The 21,412-nt window shown below is 44.0% G+C and overlaps 1 protein-coding gene across 1 annotated transcript in view; it reads right to left on the bottom strand.

Moving 5' to 3' along the window:
* Positions 1–21,412, bottom strand: part of AGBL1 (AGBL carboxypeptidase 1) — a 266,761-nt gene that overhangs the window by 224,593 nt on the left and 20,756 nt on the right. The window contains exons 3-5 of the mRNA XM_041469320.1: positions 20,802–20,948; positions 20,125–20,256; positions 17,665–17,758 (exon numbers count right to left, since the gene is read on the bottom strand). Of these exons, the coding sequence (XP_041325254.1) occupies positions 17,665–17,758; positions 20,125–20,256; positions 20,802–20,948 (373 nt within the window). The remainder of the gene's footprint in view (positions 1–17,664; positions 17,759–20,124; positions 20,257–20,801; positions 20,949–21,412) is intronic.

The following is a 21,412-nucleotide window of genomic DNA, read 5'->3' as shown; positions in this document are numbered from 1 at the left end:
GAAAATCAGTGGAGAAGGGAGCGTGGACATTCTCATAGAAGGCTTCACCTGAACAGCTGTGTGCAGAACTCAGAAGGAACCATGCAGAAACCTGCCAAGGAAGTCATTATGGTACCAGAGACATAACTCATTAGGAGCTTAAATTTCAGAGTTTAGTCACCTTAACAAAATGATAGCCAAGAGACAACTGGATTGTTCCCCTCAGACACACTGGGTGTACAGAGAGATGTAAACACTGAGGAAGGCAGAGAGATACTTAGGCTGAGGAAAAAAATTGGCCCTAGGACAAATGGATATAAAATGGCCATGAATAAATTTAGCTGGAATTGAAAGGATGGGTTTTAAGCACTGGAAAATGAAGGCATGAAACATCCTCTTGGCAGCCATGGGACAAACAACCTAATGACTTTGAAAAGGCAGTCTGGATTGCTTATAATGGGACTGCCAGGCCCACTTGCCAACAAGGAAAGGGTCTGAGAAAAGTGACCCAGGAATGACTGTACCCCCATAGCCTTACATTTTAAACATAGATATAATGGGAATGAAATGAGAAACATGTACTCTAAGTTCAGAGTTAATCAGCCAGCCCAGAAAAGAGCAGCTGCATCAGCTTAAGATGGAAGTCCAAAGAGTCCAGTGTCCTGTGGCCAGCAGTGCCAAGGAAGGCATGCAAGGCCACAGTGCTAGCACTTGCAAAACAGATTCAAACTCCAGCAGCTTTCAATCCATATATTCCATAAACTAGCAGTGGTGCCATTGGGAGGGGTTTCAGCTCTTTGCTGATTTTGCTTCCATATATTTGCCTGAGAACTTCTGAACTTATGTAAACTCTTAGCATTCATAATTATCCTGAAAAAAGGACTTCACACCTACATTTGTTTTAAGTTTGGACTTTCAATCAGCATTGTAATTTGCACATTAAGTCAGGTGTTAGCCACCCCCAGAATATTACCTATCTTTGATGCTGAACAAAACCAAACACACAAAACACCTTATGGGGAACAATAAATCAGAGAAGAGGAATAGAAGCAGAATAGGCTTTCACTGAAAGCAGCAACAAGACCATTGAAGCATCAGTGAGGCTACAGCAAGCCAGGCAAATGGTGTTTGTGATAATACCAGCACCTCTTAGCAGCACCAACAGCATCTTTGCTGGCATCAGGACATATAACAAGATGAGTAAGCCTGGTACAGGAATGAAGAGAGAGGAGTTCATAAATTGTGTACAAGAGCAAGGATAGGGCAGGAGGAAGAGGAGAACAGGAGGAAAAGTTTGGGAGCACAAGAAAGATGACTTGATGAGCCATATGCCAGACCAGAGAATTTGATAGTGTGCCCAGAGCAAATCTCTGCATTTGTCTCAAGAAGGGATGGAGGGGAGATGAGGAGAAGAAAAAGGGATTAAATCATCAAAAAAAACTTGCCAAATCTGTCCAGATGTCTTCCTCAGATTTTCTGATTTCTGTGGTAATACATTAGCAAAATCTTAGCTGTTTCATCAAGTCCAGCATATCCCAAAGGAGGGATTTATATATTAACCAAAAAAGATATATAAATAAAGTTGCACTATCTTATAAAGCATAATAATAAATGCTGCTCTATAATCAGAAAACATTAAAAATTCCCTGTAGTAGCAGTCGAGACAGCCACTCTGCAGAATGGAAAACTTTGAAGTGTTTCCAAGTCAGCAGCTTGGATATCTGGGCAAGAGTACAACGAGCAGACAGATAGACAAATGCAACTTCCAGATCCTTTGCTTAGGAACCAGGAGCAACAACAAAGAAAAACTCCATGTCCCAAGCCAAAGCACAATTGGATTAGCCAGTAAAACCAGGCTGTTAAAGAGCTGGACAAAGGAGCACTGTGCCTAGGTCACCCTTTCAGATATGAGCTGCCAGGATATTTTTTGCTGGAAATCACTGCAGGTTTTCAGAGGATCCTGAAAACCAAGATCCCTTCTGTTTTCTTCTGCACTCTCAGCTCACAGCACAAGGCACTGTGATGGAAAATCCTGGGCCTCTTTCTGTCTCCTGAAGAAAACAGAAGGACTCCTGAAAATACAAAACCCCACTCCAGAAGAGATACAAGGTTGACTGCATGGAAGGACTTAAATACTTGTAGAACACATTGATGGTGCACAACCACCCAGGACTAGCCTGGAACTATGGACAGGGGACAGCAGAGAAGCCAAAGACTGAACAAAGAAATTAACCAAAAAGGCTCTGCAGATCAGCCCCCAAATAACTTAACCATCCTTCCTTCTGTGAAATTGTGCCTTCTACATGCTAAAACAATGAACAGCCTCTTCAAATCATTGAATGAAAGCTAATGGCTTGGTGTTTTATTATTAACATTTTCAATCTGATACCTAATTCCTTACAGCAGTTGCACCTGGATGATAAAGACAAAGCACTATTTTTATAGAAATTTAAGAGAAAGTTCTACCCTGGCTGAACTTATGTTGGTCAACTCCTGCCCTTCACCCTGCTATTTCTCATATACTCACTTATTGCTGTCATGTTTCTTTATACCACAAGCAGTGTGGAGAAGGAACCTTGCAGTACGTATTTGTACAGCACTTGGCACAATGGACCCCTGACTCAGAGCTCAAAACCCCTAAGCTTCCACAGCCCCTCTCTCCAGGCAGAATTAAGTGGCCTCAAGTTACATATAACCTGACTGCATTTTGCCTCAAACCCCTGGGACTTGTACTTAAATACAGGAATTTATCCAGTCACATAACCACTCACTGTAAAGATGATTTCACATTTAACAACTGAGACATTCAGGAACAACACACAGGCACCACAGCAATAGGTGCTTTATAAATCCTACCAGAAGGTAGATCTAATCTGAGGCAGATTCCTCGAAAGTCATTTCCCCCATGGCCCAGAAATACAGATCTGAAATATCCAGGCACTTGCACAGTGATTTGTTTTAAAGACTTAAAACCAGCAGTTTCACAAGTCTTGGAAATATGGATGGGGAAAAGCTGCTTATGCTGCTGGCATTTTCGCAGCAGTGCTAGTCTAGGACTTATGGAAAAACACCCATCATCTTGTCTTCTTTAATTCCAGCTTGTTAGCAAGGCATTAAAACTTACACTGAAGGCAAAGCTTGCTTGCAGTCTGCAATGTCCCACACACTGCCAACAGGTGGAGTTTGGATATCCAGCTGTTGTGTACAGATGTGCTTTCAGTGTAATGCTGAAAGATGAGGGGGAAAACCCTACACACTCCTTTTGTAATGGAAACACCCATTCCAGTGGCCAGCATGTCTCAGTTTCCAGGTTCAGCTCAAAGCCTTCACTGCAGCATCTTCCAAACATTGCTGCCTCTGTTAGGTTAAAATCAGAGAAAGGCACAGCCTTCCAGCCTCTTTCATCTCTGCCTCCCAGAAAGAAGAGTGACTCCAGGCTTATCCTCCAGGCATCCTTGCAAGTATCCTACTTTTTCTTGTGTACAAGTACAGAAGTGGAGACAGCTGTATCCCAAAGTGTTGAGCTATTCTTTACAGCTCTAAATTAAATCAGCTTCCAAATAGTAACAAAGAGAACAAGGTACATGAAATGTGCTTAAAACCTTGCCAAAAGAATGCCCAGGCATTTCTCCCAGTGCAGGGCTGGCACTGCCTCCCCAGGCAGTGCCATACCTCAGAAGATTATGTCAGCTCCCTCTCCAGGGTCAGATGTCACCAACGTGGCTGAGGCAGGCTGTGACAGCTTGTCATTCACATCAAGATAAAGGAGCTGGAAGGTTCACAATCAGACAGAATTCTTAACAAATTCATCACCCAGGCAGTTCCAGGCTGACAGTGTGAGAACCCAGCTCTCCCACCCCAGGGACACAAGGAAGGGGACTGGGAAAGGGGGTCAATACTACCCTTGATTGATTAAGAGGAGTGGTGAGGACACTCATCGAGGGCACATCTGCTAACAAGTACCAGCAGAGCCCTATAGAACATCTCATACACAGTTAAAATGTGTCAGGGAATGTGGTTAAATCCCCCTCCTTCCCCCAGGCAGCTGTCTTCCACTCCCAATCCAGTTACTACTCAGTTCAAAAGAGCCTGGTGTTCTCTTGGCTCACTCCTTAGCTGTCATTTTATTTGTAGCTCATCCATTCCCAGCAGCTTTTTGCTCTGGAAACCACAGGGATTGACATGAAGATTCTTCTGACAGGAGAGTGTGTGCTCCACACATGGGGGAAGACATCCAGCCTCTTTTTTTTTTTACTTCTGGATCATTCAGCCTTAAACTATTCTGAGTTCTGTGTACACCCAGAGTAAGGGTAGGGAGAGGGGCACAATCTCTGCACGATGAAGGGCATGATGAAGTCAAATGACACCTCTTGGTGACATACCCAGGAACCCTGGGCTCAAATCTCAGCAGGACAACTTGGGACTTCTTTAAGAGAAATTGAACTGCAGATGTTTTGCCACTAGGGAGTCTCTGATGGTGAATGATTCAGGGAGAGTTTGGGGGTACCCAGGGGTTTATGATGCCAGAAAATAAGACTGCACACACACACCATATTGCTGGCAAACCTCTGCAAGATTTTCATCTTATGAATACTCTCAATTACTGGTGGTGAAATATCCAAGGGCAGCTTGTTTTGCTGACAGTCCAGGTAGAGAAGTATTTAACATGTCACTGCTTGTGCCCAGGGCTACTTGAGAGCATAAAAGGGAGGCTGGTTTCAATGCAATCAAGGCTAAGAGCCATAGCTCTTCCTGACTGCTGGTTAGTACAAACCATCTCTAAGGCAGCAGTAATCTCAGGGTACAACATCTTTAAAAAGCACTTTGTAGAGAAAGGTTCCCTTGAGCTGTGTTTTAAACAATCACCTTTCCTACATGGAGCTAGGCTGCTGCATGGAAACCCAAGTTCTCATTTCAGCTTTTCCTGTGCCTTTCAGAATTTTGAGGTCTGTTTTGTTTGAGGGTTTTGGTTTGTTGGTCTTTTTAACTGAAGAAACAAACACCTTTCAGAGAGGCAAATTTAAGAGAATGTGTACAGCATAAGAGACTTGAAAAGGACATGAATTATGAAGCTGAAGGACTGAGAAAGCATCATCTTCCTTGATCTCTTCCAAGAAAGAAGGCTGACTTGTACAGATGCCTTCTCTTTAAGCAAAAGTCAGATTCTTAAGAATAAAAGAAGGAATGACTTATTTTGAACACAAGATAAAAAACACTGTTCTTTTTAATCTGATGGTATTGTTTCCATATTACAAGGCCTTAGAAATAGATCCATCAGTCTAAGTTTAAATTGCACTTCACCCCTCTGCACATCCATAAGGTCCAGCCAAAGCAAACTCAAAGTTTAAAATCTCCAGGGAAGAGGGCTGGATTGCAGAGGGTTTTCTTAATGTGCCAAAGCTGGAAGCTGTTTCATGCAGCAGGTGCAAGTGCAAAAAGAAGCCTATGAAATTAATCTTCTTGCATGCAGTGCATTTATCAATCCCCATGAGCTTCCCAAGGAGGAATCACTTCCCCTATTATTCACACAGGTCAGGCTGTTTCTATCCATTACCAAATACCAAAGGATGGTGGACAGAGTTAGACCTGCCTGAAAAGCTCATATGCAGTGGAATATCAACAAAATATACAGAAGAAAATGTGCAGAATAAGGCACCAAATGTTTCCTGTTCCCCAGCTATTCCCACTTTTCAGCCCCTCTAATGATTGTGGTCCCTAAGTACATCCACACAGAATAGCTCTTCAGCACTAAATTCAGTGTGAATTGGGAACTTGACACTTTGTTGGTCCTGATGCTGCCAAACCAGAGCCTGCTTGGAAATACTGGGGTATTCATTTGTATGCCACACGTGCACACAATACTGAGCTTAATTGGCGTTATTAAATCAGCCTCAAATTGAGAACAATGCATAAACATGCTCGAGAATCACAAAGTAACATTCTCTAACAGATTCACAATAGGCATCTTGACCTGAATTTAAAAGGCATTTCTATGTCTAAACATGCAGGTAGCACTCAGCAGGATTTTTCAAAGCTCCTTTGTATACTAAGGTCAGAACTACCTTTTAACTGTACAAGTTAATCCATTAACCTGCTGAGAGGCTCTCTTTTAAGGTTGCATTCCCTTTCATCTTCACACATTTCAATATCTCTGAAAATCTGGACATTCATTCAAAAAATTCAGGTCTCACCTAGGTACCTTCAATCAGTTCCAACAGCCAGTTTTAAGAAGTTTATCAAATGTATCTTTTGTTCTAGAAAAAATACCCATTTTACCCACCATGTGTGCCAAAACAGAGGGCTGCAAAACATATGTAGAATGCTGCTAGAAATGTATAATACTGACTAGTTTTGCCACAGGTAAGCATGATGTTTCAGGGGGAAAAAATATTGCAAATGAAGAGCAGGGAGGAAAGCTTATTAATTTGCCTGAGATTTTCAATAAGGATTTAGCAGAAAAAGCCATCCTGGTCTTCACCTCTCTCTCCGTTCTGTGGTTTGTCTTGCTGGATAGTGAGGGTGGGGATACTGCTGTATTGTGCAGTACATCCAGAGAGATATCTGCAGGAAAAGGAGCCAAGGTGGGAAAGCAGACAGCTTCCCTACTACCCTGCAGCAGCTTTTTTGGACCAAAGACTGCCAGGCTGTGACTGCCAGGGGGGACAGAATCACTTGAGGACTGAGCAGGCTCACCCAAAACAGGGCAGATGCTGCAAATCCTGCATCTTCTGCAGAAGCTGTCCCTGCAAGCAGGCTGAGCCACCGCCCCCAGCACCTGCTGTGACCCTGTCCTTGTCCTGTCCTCGTCTCCACAGCTCTGCAGGACAGAAGTAGGACATCTGACTGCAGGGAAGGCAACCTGCAGACTGCAGGTCAGAGATGAGGCTCTCTGCAGCCACAGTTCCTCGAGGCTTGCAGCATTTCAAAGAACAGCCTGTATAAGACAGCAGTGGGAACAGCATAGGAAGGGTCCTGAGAAAGAATGAGATGTTGGTTCATTCATTTCCCTAGAATGCACAAGAGTCAGAGAAATAGCTTTAACTGCTAGATCATCCACACAGTACTTTGCCCAGCTGGTGCCTGAGGTTCAACATGCAAGAAAAGAGTTTGGGAGGATGGGCAGGACAAATGCCAGGGGCAGCCACAGCACAGCCTCAGCTTCCCCCCTCATCTACAAGCAAGGGGATTTGAGAGCAGGCAGTTCACACCAGCCTCAATTGCAACACAGGTCACTACAGCACCGTGGAACACGTGAGGCTGATGGTAAGGCAGCATCTGGCTGCTGGGGTTAGACCCAGCCTAACCCTAACCCTGATCTAGCCACCCATAGACTAATGGATTTGTTCAGTTGCACCTATCTAACTCCATATTAAGTAATAATCTGGTCACATCGTAATGCCTGTTCTTGACAACATTTAGTAGAGTGTTTAAAAGGAAGATAAAGTTGGTAAATGTCAAAATGCAGCACATACTGGGTCAAATTCTCTTGATATTTGCTGTTTGAAAGCTTCAATGTCACACTGGCATAACTGCAGGGGCTTTTTGAAGCAGTAATTTGTAGAAGCCTAAGTAATGAAAGTTAGGGGTTGGGTTTGGGTTTTTTCCTCCCTTTCCATTGGAAATCTTCCATTTGATGTAATCCAGCCAAACTCTGGGATCTGAAAACACACCATATCAAAGCCAAGGCTGGTAGAACTTAAGGTGTAAATATAATAATGAAGGAACAGGGATAAAAAAATTAAAATTAATAGGAAAAACAGCATTATTGTGATGGTTCTTCCACATTCCTGTTTTTTCTACATAGTAAAATCTGGAAGGTGGTTAAAACTGGAACGACCACAAAATTTTAAGTGCAATTTTAAATAATGAAAAGCAAGGAGGAAATTAAGCTTTTGACTAGACAGTGACAGCTGTTGAGCCATTGCAGCATAGGCCCTCTGGTCCACACAAAGCCTGAATTGTATCCCTTCAACACAGAAGAGAAACACAGATTTGGTGTGTTGAAGCTATAGGATGATGCTGTTTTCTATTCTGCAATAACCTGTCTTTTCCTGTCTCAGGAAAAAAACATCTCCAAGGTTTGCACTTAAAGGGGATTTTCCATTCCCATCCCCAGAGCTGCAGCCATCCATGCTGGGAATCAGCAGCCCTGTTCTTCCTCACCAGCCACTTCCTCAAGTCTTCAGGTTCTCCCCTCCACATTCCAAGCCCTGCCTCCAAACACCTCCCCCAGCAGCTCAGCCCTGGGTTTATTTACAGATTTTACTGGCATTGCTGCAATTCCGAGTGTTGCCCTGCAGAAAAAGATATTGAGAAGAGCTGTGCCAGCGTTAGTGACAGCCCTATGCTGAATCTGTGCCACTGCTGTTACAAAACTTTCTCTCCCTAAAAAATTCATTTCACCTTCACTGGCAAACACTATTATTTATTTTCTCTCATTCTCTGTAATAATCATTTAATAACCATTCAAAAGAGCTAAAAGACTGAAGAACTTTGGAGCTCTCTTTCACTCACTGGAAATGAGCCTCTTGTGTTGCCTCTATCTCTAAATCCACTTACCCTGCTGCTGCTACAGCTGGTGAGGCTCCAACAGTGCTATCAGGACAGGGAACCCTGCAGCAGAAAGGCTGTTGCTAAGGCTTTGACACTGTTCTATAACTCTGCTCGGGGCAGGTCTAATCACTGCTGTGCTTTAAAACCACTGATAGTTCTAGAGACTGGCTCGCACTCTACCTGCCCGCATTGTCAGCACTGGTGGAGCTGGGGAAAAGCCTCAGCACCCATAGGAAATTCTTGGGGCTGATTTCCTTGTAGGGACAAATTGCTTCTGTAGAAATTGTGCATTCAGACTTATTTTCATTGTTTCTTCCAAATTTCCCTTTTCTATCTTTGGATTGAAAGCTTTTGCGTGGAGGATTTCACAGCTGCTTTCTATCCTCTTCATAAGGGCAAGAGGCTTCTGGGTGGGAGGAGAAATGGCAATAAATCAAGTGAAAGGCAAAGAAGAAGAGATTCCTGGGCTCTCACATGTGCTGACACACAAGTGAGTGCCCTCAGCTTTATCTGCTCACTCTCTGGCCTCTATCAGAGATTCACGTCATTACCCAACACAGTGATTTCCGAGGGGGAATTCTTTCTTTGTCTCCTTGACACAGGAAAGCCAATGTAGGCAAACAGGCAGGGTGGGCACCCGTTCATCATCTCTGCATGCACACTCAGATAGGCTTTGTTTGGAAATCCCTTCCCTCCAGTCCCCATCCTCCAGGGCTGCCTGGCTGAGGTTTTCTGAAGGCTTGGCACGTCACAGCCACCTCAGACAGGATTACAAGGTCACAGAACCACATTGCTCAACCCTCTCCTCACTGCTCCACACTCACTCCACAGCCCACTTCAGCCACGTCCCACCTGAACATAAAACCTTTCACAAATTCACTACTGTTCTTCTCTCCCCTTTCTCATTTCCCCCATCTATGTTCTCACTGAATGCCTCAGACAGAGCTGAGTGTACTCTCACTACCCTTAGCAAAGCATGAGAAAGATGTGGGTTTAAGTGTATGAAAAGTCTGATCTCAGGTGACTTGTCCACAGCAATATACAGCATTTCAGGTTAACACCTCAGACACAAGAGATCCTTTGTCTCCTGAGATTAGACTTTTTGACTTCTTTACTCTTATAGCCCCACTACCATTGGTGAAAGACCTCCCTGTGCCTCCAGATCAGGAGCCTGCCCATTCCACATCTCACTGAGAACCCACCAACTTCCAGAAGTCATCCCAACCCTTCATTTCTTCCTAAATTATGAAATATTTTATAATTCTTCTAGCTGTGTTCTAATTTTTTTTTAATAATAATTCCACTCAGATATTGATATACTACTTACAAAATGCTTGGCATTTTCACACTAGTCTTGACCTACCCTCCTGTGAGGGACTATCATATTCAGCTGCAAGACAGCATTAATAGTATTAACAATTCATCTAACTTCGGGAAACACTCAGATGCAACTGATGTATGAAATCAGGTCACACCTCCCATTTGGATGGGAGTGACAGTAGATTCCATGGAATGGTTACATGGGATATACACCTCAGAGATAGGAGGCAGGGGGATTGCAGTGAGGCTCCCAGGTGTTAGTTTTAATCTGGTTAGAACAAAGACCAACAGCAAGACAGACACAGCAATATGAACAACACTCCCAGACTGGATAACATGTCCTAAGAAGCTTGGGCAGCCCACACTGGAGACCCTGTTTCAAGTCTGAGCATTTGTTAGGAGAAGGAGGAAGATTAAAGCTCAGACAGAGGGAATCTCCTGCCCAACAAACCCAGAGTTGCCTGCAGTATGGACATACCCAAAGCCATCACATGAGCCCAGCCATGAACTGCAGCTGCCATAGCCTCTGGCTGTGAAAAGCCAACTTGAGAGCAGCAGGGACTTGCCCTCACAGCATCTTTCCAAATATAGCATTCTAGCTCACCAAAGGGGAGAAATAATGCAGGCAAAGAAAGGCCTTCAGCTGAAAGCATTGTTTCTCTTTCAAACTCTGGCCTGAAAATAGATGTACAACATAAGCTAGACCCAAAAGAAAAAGGCAAACATCTCTTTCAAAAGAACAGTCTCACCAATTTGTTCCATTCATAAACCAGTTCCCCCCTTCCCATGACGTATAAACTTAAGCTCAGAAGTGAATTTCTCTCCATATAATGCTCATTCACCAATTTTTAGTGTCTCAGAGGTGGGGGCATCTGTGGTGAAGCATGCCATTCCAAAGGCTACCAAGAGATGGCACCAGGATTTCTGTGTGCCCCGTGTTCACCCAGACCTCTGGAACAACCTTGGGAGATGCTGTTCCTCTCCGCCTCATCAATTCCTCATCTATTTTCAAAGCTTGCCTGAAAACATCTCTTTTTCCCTTGTCTCTACCTCTTAATTTTTCAATTTCTCTCATCTACTGCTATTAACAGTACAATGCCAGTAAAGTGTAATTCTGAAATGCAACTCTATTTGTTCTGCAAAGCAGCACCAACATACCACCAGTCTGAAATGAGATTTTGTAACTGATTATTGATATTAGAACAGGTCATTCTTTGAGAGAAACCACACAGACCGTAAAAATAATGAAAGAAGGAACTGCGTGAAACTGGGACACCTCTGGCTCCAAGATCATTTCTTCTACTACAATGGCTCATTGCAATAAATTTGCACAGTAGGGTTTATTTACTTATCTTAGTGATGCAACCAATCCTGCTTCATGTTATCTGAGATTTTAGTCAAGTTGAAGAGACACTTTATATAAAGAAAAATTTTCAAAACAACATGCTTTCCTTTGTTGCTGGCATTGTCTCATTCAGAATAGTATTTTCTAGTTTTATTTAACAGGACCTCTAGGATAAATCCCATGTAGATCAAGGCCAGATGGGAAGCAAGTAATTTAGCTGCAATAGAGCTCAACAGAAATGTTTTTTCCCTTCCTATGAATTTTCTACACAAATCAAGTGAACCAAATAGTGTCTGTTTATTCTCAAAATGCTAAGCATTGATTAATTCTGACCACATTCCAATAGAATCATGTGTTACTTTCCAATTAAATATCCAGACTGCTCAACATGATTAATGACAAAACACAGACTAACAAGATGAATTAAGAATGATTTGCTTTTGATTTTCTATCAGGAACCATTGCCAAATAAACAAAGGCATAAAGCTGTACATAGAACATTCCTCAAAAAGAGCCCATCACAACAGCTTCTCTATGAGGTTGAAGAAGAACCTGATAACCTGAACTAATCACCATGTTTGTGCCTTGAGTTTCTGCTCTTTCAAAATACAGTCTGGCAGTGGCCAGATACACCACATTCTTCTGATCAAGAAGAGAACAGCTGGAGGTTTAGACCAACCCAGGAGATGGAATTGCAGTAAATGTTTATGGTGGTCTACCAGCAAGACAATAGGATTAAGCATAGGGAAAAACCTAACTGCCTGCACTGGGGTCTAGGGCACATTTGCAGTTGAATCTCTTCCATATGCCTCTCCATCTTTCTCAGCAGAAAAGGCAAGTCCAGTATTCAGCTCATCCCCAGTATACGTCTCCTCTCTTTGTCTAAACAGCAGAGTAATATATATATAACCCTATATTCAAAGCCTAGTTTGAATCTGTGTACAGCCTCTTAACTTATATCTTCAGCATTTCCAGGGTCTTTGTATTTTCCTTGGTCAATCTGACACAATATCTGATTGAATATGGCTTTTAGCTTTAGATGTGCTCTTTGGTCACCTTGGCATTTCTCTTTTCACTTGCATGAGCTCTGCTTCCTGTGGCCAGTAAAAATCTCCTCAGCTCCCACTATGACAGAAATGTGTGATACAGGAACCACTTCATGGCCATGGCAACAGTACCATCAATAGTCCTGCATGTTTCAGGCTCATGAGCCCCTCCCCACCTCAAACCACCCCTGAGCACTTATCAGCAAAGACAAGACACCTGTGGTATTCTCACTCCTGGGTTTTGAGCCCTGACACCAGATGGATCTGACTCCACTTTACAAATCTCTTTGAGCAACCTTCTACCTGACCCAGCTTTAAATGCCCATTATGCCACTTCCAGGTTGCCTACTGCAGACTCATCCTCCACTACACAGAAGAAATAAACATTTGCAAGACCCCAAGTTTCTAGAGGCAAACATTTACCACAGGTGAAGAGAACTTGCTTCTTTTTCTCTTCAGTATGTGAGGAATTCAGATATCCACCTCAGGTGAAATAGAGTTACATGGGAGGATTTCCTCCCTTTAATGAAAAGGGAGATTATCAGCAAGCATTTGAGGCTCTGGAACTATCCAATAAGCACCAAACACGAGAAGAATTGTGATCAAATGTCAGAAGTGGGTAATGCTGGACATGAGCAAAGGCAGATAATTTCTGCATATCACATTTTCTAGTGAATTAATTTGGCACCATTCCCAGACCCTTTTTATTCACTTTCCACTTTTAATTAAGTAGTCAAACTTTACTGGAATAGCCCAATGTAGAAAGCCAAGTATGCTGAATACCCACAGAAAGAGTTTTTATTTCTGATGAATACTCACTCTTGTTGTAATCTTTCATACGAGGTTTATGCGAACACTTACCATGAGCCAGCTCTGCTCAGTATGATAAATAGATGTACTCATAGAGGTTTGAAAAACAAAGACATTTTAACAGACTATCCAAATTGCTTCAATAAAACTGTGCACCAGCCTTTTAACAGCAGAAAAGGAAAACATAATGGAGGGAACAACCAATGCACCAGTCATCCCACCATTTGCCATTTTCTAAATGGCACAGGTCTTCCTCTTATGAAAGGAGAATAAACTCTGAGGGTTTTGTTTTCAGCCTATTTAATACTCTATTTTCAACATGAGGAGTCCTAGAAGAGCCTGCACAACACATAGCCACAGACAGCTCATGGCCTCCAAAGCCAGTGGTGAGGATACCTGACAACCTGGACAGAGTCATGCAGAAGGGATCAGCTCCTGGCTGACCAGAGAGCAAACATCTCCCACTGTCACATTCCACAACCCATCCAAACAAATCTCAGAACAAGTTAGATGGGAAAACAAGCAACAGTGTTGAAAGGGACACTAGAAAGTAGGAGAGAGGTAGAAGCTGTGGAACACGCAGGGAATAATAAGGATGAAAGGTGAAAAGAGCAGTGATCATTGCACTGTGTGAGGCATCAGAGAAGCTACATTAGAGAAGGTGTTGATGGAGTGAAGATTTGAGCATCCCACACACACTCCTATTAGATATCCCAACTACTGACACAAACAGAGCTGAGAAAAGCAGAACATCCTCTGGCTTTATTTTAAACTGTCCCTGTAAAAGGTATCAGGAAAACTCCTCTGCAGCACAGCATCATGAGAGATGGGGAGGACAGCCTAAAGTCTTGGATTTCACAGTGGTTAACTCAAGAGATCTCAACACCACAGAGAGTTCCATGTTTTCTCCATGTAGCTTTTACCTCAGACATGGATAGTTCTGGAGAGATCCACAGTCATGGCACCAGCAAGCTGAAGACCTCAAATACCTAACTAAAGCCAATAAAGCCCATGAGTCACAGTCTCAGGGGAATCAGAGCTACTTGGAACATACCCAGAAAAGGTCAATTGGAGCATGGGGAGACTATTTCTAAATACCCCAGAGCTTTGCCACTGCGAAAAATAAATAGAACTATGTATCTTGTTTCCACATCTTAGCGGGCTAAATAAATAGCTCTCACAGGGCACTCTCCAGGGCAGATTCTTAAAGTGACCTTGGCCCTGCTGCTGCCCAGGGCAGGGGAACGCGGGTGTACCCACCAGAGCAGTGGTGCATTTTCAATGCTGCATTCCTGGCAGCTGATCAGAGAGCCAGGGTAATCTCAGCTCCCACAGCTGCCGGCTGTTCCCTCACAGCAAAAAGGCAAACCATGGTGGCACATAGTTATGAGGTGGAGAGAAGGTACCAAGAGCAAATACAAAGTGAGGGTCAAAGGATTTCTGGGACAACATTGGACTTTTCCTGTCAGCAGGTTAGAGGCTGATGCTCTCTACAACTTATAGGCAAAAAGAAGCAGATGTTTTTGTGACCAAGAACCACACCAAAATAGTACACTCCCAATTTCAGCATAGTCACAGCCACTTTGGGAAGAGCTGCACCAGTGTCAGATATGCTGAGCTAGACAAAGAACATGGCCCCTTTTTATCCTTTCTCCCCAGCTCAGAAAACCCATCCATATGTTCCCCACCCCAGTCACCTCATAAAGCTTTAGCAGGAGCAAGTCAAATCAGGAAAGGGCATTTTTTCCACATGTACCTACCTCCATTTTCTGATGAGCTGCAAAGATGCTTAGGGCTTTCAGACTGCAGCTATTCCAGGCATTTGCTAATGCTGGGAGAGAAGATCTGTAACCCACTCTACAGTCTGTTCTTCTGGTCTCAAGACCTAACTTCTTGCCAACAATATCTCCTAAAGCCACTTTCCACAATGAAAGCAGCACTTCCAAGTAAACTGCAAACAAACAGAGCCTCAACTGACTATTGAGAAACTAGTGTCTTTTAATGGGTTGCAATTGTGTTTTAAAACAAAACAGGCTTGTGTGGTTCCTCTAATGTAAAACAGGTTGTCTCCACTGTGCCACTGAGCTTCTCAGCTGCCCCTAGTTATGAAACAAAAGGCACAGCTCTGAGCCCTGGGCAGGCCAGCTGAGTGGCCACCAGGCTTCAGCTGATTTATGGTTCTTGTTCATTAGACCAAGAGTAGGTAGGAGCTGAAAAGATTGTGTAAAAATGGTATGCACTGTTTGCACACTCATGAAAATATGTTTTAAGAAGAGCACAAATATTTCAGGAAATAAAAAGAAAATTAGGAAACTGAACTAGCAGTGAGAAAGCTCAGGTAGACAAAAATTAATGCACAAGACACCTTTTTTCAAATGAAAAATAAATTGAAGCTTTTCAGTAATAAATAAAAAGGCTTATTAGCTACAAAATGGGATTTACTGAGGGCAATTTTGAGTTTGATTTTCTGGTGTTTGTGTCTATGCTCCAAATGGAAAAAAATGTCCACAGAAGAATTCAAAACAATCCTTGTACACCAGATAAAAGGAAGTAAAAGCTAAATATTGCATATTGACAATGTGGAATCATTGAAATCAAAAGCAGCGTGTTTCTCTGATTGTTTCCCTTAGAAGTGAGTATTTTAGAGCACTTTATAGACTACATTTGCAGCAACCCTCAGCAACACTCCCCGCATCTCCAAACGTATCTCAACAAGAAGCCAGGCTAGAAAGGTGTGACAGATACCAGGGTTTCCGCTTCCTCTGTGGGAAACAGTCAATGGAAAATAAAGCAGTTCTGCACAAAATTCATTTTAAAAGCCTTTCGGCAGCCAGTCCCATTGCTTAACAGAAAACTGATACAGGCCCAAGTCCATCACACACAGATCCTGGCCTATCACAGACCCAGAACTAACATTGGTCTAATCACAGCCAACACTTCCACAGGAAGGAAAACAGGGAACTGAGTGGAATTTGCTTAGTTAAGCATGGGCTTGGACCCATCAATCACTTTTGGTTGTGTCAGAAGCCAAGTCCAGCTCTGGGTTTAACTCATCCTGGGCAGCCGTGTCTTACATAAAACAGTTCTCCAGGCTGCCTAAATCTTAAAGTTATCACATGAGGCCTGATGGGAATGTTGAAGGATACTCAGATATCCTAGGAATAATATCGTAGTGGTAATATTCTTTGAGTTGGGTGATATCCAAACATCTGTGTAATAAACATCCTGGTATCCCCATGTAGAGGCATCTCAGGTACTTTGTCTAAGAGAGAATTGAAGCTGTGAAGCAGTTCCAGGTACTTGGCACTGTGCTAGAAAGCCAAAAACACAGGCAAAAGTGAGTTGGCTCCCATCAACAAGGCAGCTGCAGGAAGTTGTGCATCTGCTGGGCCCCCTCAGTATCTGATTTAGAAAAGCAAACTGTCCAAAAAACTGTGTCTCTTCAGACATGTAGGCAGAGGAATGAGAAGAAAGCTGCACTTAGCAAACAACAGTGTCATGTGTTGATGTGCAGCTTCAGCACTGGTGGCTGGTGGATATGAATTCAGATTCCTTCCCAGCTATTGTGTAAGTCTGATATTGAGAGAACTGCTATCAGTCTTTGATGGTAACAGCAGGATGGACATTATTTAACACATCCAGGGTGACTGGCCCCCATTTCAACCACAGCTAAGCAAACTGTGGCCAAACTGTTGTGCTGTGTCTGTCCATCCTTCTCACCTTGTTGTCTACCTGAAACTGCTTCCTCAGTAATCACCAGCCATGGACCTCATCCATGTCAGGTCCATGTAGAAGCCAGAAGTGGCTGAATACTGCCTTGTCCTTGCTGACACATGTCTGAGCAAGTAAGGACTGTGCCCCACAAGTCATTGCATGAGAACTGGCAGGTTCTGTGTGGCTTTAGCAAATGAGATTGTGTGGGCACGGCTCACAGCAGCAAATTCTTCCTCCTGCTTTTAAAGAGCAAGCCAGAGATATGTGTTTTGCTCTCATAAAGTTTGCCTTGAAAGGCATCTGAGGAAGTGGTCAGAGCAGACAGCTTGGGGACTAGCATTCAGCATTGAGATGAAGATATAAAATGGACTTGATGTCTTCAGAAAAGAACTATTTGAAATATGTGGGATGGGCTTAAAAGCAGATACAAATTAATACTAGTATGAACTGTCATGCTTCAAAAATATCATGATGACCAGGTCATGGCCCTCTGCAAATGGAGGATGAGGTAGCACTGCCTTGATTCCACTCTATCTACTCCCAGGCTGATGGTGGCAGCAGTTCTGGCTGAGTGGGAGGCAGGAGTGGCTTGTCTACTGCCAGCACATGCTTCTCCAAACCCAGTTGTGGCTGGGAAATGAAGGAGGGTACCTTGCAATCAAACTGCCATCGCTGTCTAGGGCACACTACAAATAAAGGGCCACCAGCATGAATCATATGATGAATCACAGCATTAACGTGTCCTTCAGGGAACTATTTCTGCCTCTTAAAAAGCCCTGCAGATTTAAAGTGAGTGGAAATTGCATACATTTCTGATTTCTTTGCCTCTTCAAGTGGAACCAGAATTTTATTTCTTGCTGTCCTGGAAAGTTGAGCTCCCTTGGGGCTACTGCCTACCTGACCGTCCTAACGTGTCTCTTGCTGTAGGGAGTGATGACTTTGAAAAGCAGCTCCATGGCTCCATTGATGCCAAGCATAGTTCCCGTGGTAACTGTGGCAATAAAAGGAAAAAAGCAGTCAGCTCTGAAGGAGGCAGCTGGCAAACATTGCTTAGAAGAGATGTGGGGACAAGTAGCTGCCCCTGGGGCTATGAGCTCTCTGGGCTCCCATCTGGACTCCACAGGTCCCCTTAGATATACAGAAAGTGAAGCACAAAGCTGTCTGTGGACAAAACCTGAGCCAAAATCAGGTGCAAAACCAGTCCTGCAAATCTTTCCCAATTTCTCCAAAGCCCCTTTTCCTGTAGACATTGCACTCTCCAGAGAACAAACCATAATTTAAAAAGGGTCTTCTTCCAGAAAAAAGTGACAGAGCTCAAATTCATCCCACATTTCCTACATGCAACTCAGTGAGGACGGTTAATTTCATAGGGGCTTAAAGGGCAGGGTTTTCTTTCTGTGCTGTTATTCAGCAGAGTGGAAGTGAGTTTGGAGGTCTTCCGAATGCAGTTTAATTTCATTTAGGCAAATTTTCCCTTTAATCCTTCACTTTTTAACACACTAGGAACTGTTTTAGATAAATTTTGCAATCAGTTTAAATACCTAATGCATAGACTAGGTGTTTAGGCAGACATCCCCACTATGAGACAGGGTATCTCTGTGTAATGAAGGAACAAATACAGCCCTGAAATATTAAATGGATGAGACCAAGGTGAAAGGATCAGTAATCAACAGCAGCCAGAAGGAGCCCTGGCTGCCTGCCCACTGCTGGGTTTTGGCTTTTTTGTAGCTATCTCCCAGTGGTCATCAGAGAGCTGCCAGAGGGCTCATCATCTCCTGCTGTCCTCCCCTGTCCCTGCCAAGCTGTCCTGTGATGGAAAGCCTCCAAAGCCTGCCAGCTACAATCACACTGGCTGGCAATTCATTAGAGCCAGGGTGGTGGACAAGGCTGCTCAAACTCATCCCACTCCAGAGCAGGATGTGGGCAGCCACAAACATCTGGTGGCAGGGAAGGGAGCAGCCCAGAGTGGGGCATGAGGTGAGGCAGGGACTCATCTTTGCTGCTTTCATACCTAAGCACTCTCAGGAGTTTTGTATGGTTTTGGCTTCCTTTAAGTTCCACTCCATAATTTTTAAGTCTGGGAACATGTAATCCCCTGGTTTAATATCACACCCATACAGATTTTCACCTAACCCCCTCTGAAGCTTCCCAGCTGGGCCACAGAACCCACAAATTCAAAGTTATTAATGGAGAGTGCTGGAGATACCTGGAAAGTAACAGAGATGCTCCAGCAAAGGTGCAGAGCTGGGGTTCTGGGGTCTGACATTAGCAGAAAGGAGGGCAGGCTGCAGTGTGCATCCTAAAACCTCTGCAGAAACAGCAGCTGAACTGAGTGCAGGTGCACTGAAGCAGGGAGCAGGGAAGTAGGCAAATCATAATTTTGAGTGAGAGGCAGCACAGGGTCACTGCACAGCTGTGAAACCCAAATAAAGGCACATTTCATCTTCTGGCTTTGGCTGCATTTTCAGCCACACTCAGACTTTCAAACACTGCTTATCACGGGGAGAGGGGTTGAGTGTTGAGGCTTGGCTGCTTGCCTGAGGAAGCCCAAAGCATGAAGCCAGCCCCTGTCCAGACAGAAGGAACCTGCAGGGCTGGGCGCCAGGAGAGCTAAATCTCAGGATGCACAGAGCAGACTGCAGACAGGATGGCCATCAAGAATTATCTGCCGGGTGAGGGATGTAGAGAAGGAGAGGAAAGGGTTAGAGTGAGCAAAGGGAAATTTGTGCTGACCAGCTCAGTGCTTTATAGCGCAGAAAGCCTGTATGAATCTGTAATGATCCCGAGAGAAAATACTGGAAATCCCATTGCTTGAATCATTTAACATGAGGGCATTGCCAAACAAGAAAAGCTGGGAGAGTGAACATCTGAGGGGATACTGGCCAGAAGACCAGGATGTAATATCTGCTTCCTGGGGGACCTTGAATAAGTAACAGATTTCTCCGGCCCTTTGCTTCTCCACCCTCATGGAGCTGCTCTGAGGATCAATAAAATCAACAATAGTGAGACATTTGGCTGTTATGGTAATGGCAACTGTATAGAGACTTAAGGTACCCAAGTCTCAGAGCAAAAGAATTTACTGTCTATATTCCAGAATAGGAGATCTTTGCCATGAATATTTTTCACTATAGTGCTTTTATTTCCATAGCTCACAGATGAAATGCACTGTAAAGGCTGCATAGACCCCTTGAGGAGCACCTTTTTCTAAGGTTGTTCTGGCTTTTGTGCTTTTCTGTATATTAATGGTGCATGCAGGCACTAACCCTACCAGGAATAATGTTTCTTTGCATTGAAATGAGTAAAAAAGAGCCCTGGTGGCTGTCACATAGAAGAAAAGAGGAAAATCCTGGCACTCACCATTAGAAGCACAAACCCGCAGGACCCAGAGGCAGTGGGTGAGGTGCAGGTGGTGGCCCAGGTGTCTTCTTGTCAAGCTCAGTATTATATCAGTGGCTTCTGCCTTCTGCACTTTAAGCCCAAACTTCCTATCTGTGAAAAGAAAATGAGAATTAAACTATCGCAAAAGTCAGATCATTACAGCTGTGCTGCTAAACATGTGTTTATTAAGCCTTGTAACTCAAAATCTTATAAGAGAGGCATTTGAATGTATCAATGAGTTAAACTAATATTAATCTCACTGAAAATGGAAAAACATGGGGTTCACTTTGAGTCACCATATATGAAACACAGAATAGTCTGGACTGAAAAAGACCTTTAAAGGCCACTTAGTCTAAACCCCTCACAATGAGTTGCACCAGACAAGGATACTCAGAGCCATGTCCAACCTGACCTTGAATGTTTCCAGGGATGGGGCATCCACCACCTCTCTGGTCAACCTGTGCCAGTGCTTCACCATCCTAATCGTGATATATTTCTTCCTTACACCTATCCTCTTTCAGCTTAAAACCATTACTCCTCATCCTGTACCAACAGGCCCTACTAAAATACCTGTCCCCTTGAGCTACTGGAAGGCTACAACGAGGTGATCCTCGTCTTTGACGCCCCTGCAGAAGCCCCCCAGCTCCCAGCAGTACCTCGTTGTCCCACCCTGGCCAGCAGGCGCAGCAGGGGCAGGAGGGTGCCGTGCTCGGGCGGCTCTGTCCGCGCAGCCGTGGCCAGGGCCTGCAGCAGAGCCTCGCTGCCCCCTTTGCTGACCACGTAGTGAATCCTCCGTCCAGTGCCTGGGGAAGAGAGGAGAGACAGCTCAGAGCATCCCCTCCCTGAGCCACAGCTGTCACAAAGCCTCAGTCTGCAAGGAGCTTCCGTGGCCTTCAGACAATGTTTGAGTGCCGTGAAAGCGCGAGCATGGCAGAACTGGCTGTGAATCTCTGGTGTCCCCAGCCTGGGGACATGGATGGTGGAACTGTGTGCTCTGTTGCCTGTTACCAAGGCAGGCCTTGTCTCTCCAAACCCACGTGCTGCAGAGGTTTTTCAGTGTGCATTGAAATGTGGCAGAGAGGAATAAGCCTAGACGCCGACAGGTTTCAAAGCAGCAAAAGGCTCAGTGATCTTTTCTTAGACACTGGAAATTAAACAAGGAAAGAACTAAAGCTGCACTGGGTTTCTGCCAAATGAAAAGGAATCCTAGGGAAGCCTTGGGGACAGCTTTCAAATAAATGTAGGTCTCCAAAGAAACCACACTCTA

The sequence above is a fragment of the Pyrgilauda ruficollis genome, unplaced genomic scaffold (genome assembly GCF_017590135.1).
Source record: "Pyrgilauda ruficollis isolate IOZ18807 unplaced genomic scaffold, ASM1759013v1 scaffold23, whole genome shotgun sequence".
Lineage (NCBI taxonomy): Eukaryota > Metazoa > Chordata > Aves > Passeriformes > Passeridae > Pyrgilauda > Pyrgilauda ruficollis.
The sequence above is the reverse complement of the archived record's forward strand: the minus strand, read 5'-3'. Positions and strand labels throughout refer to the sequence as shown.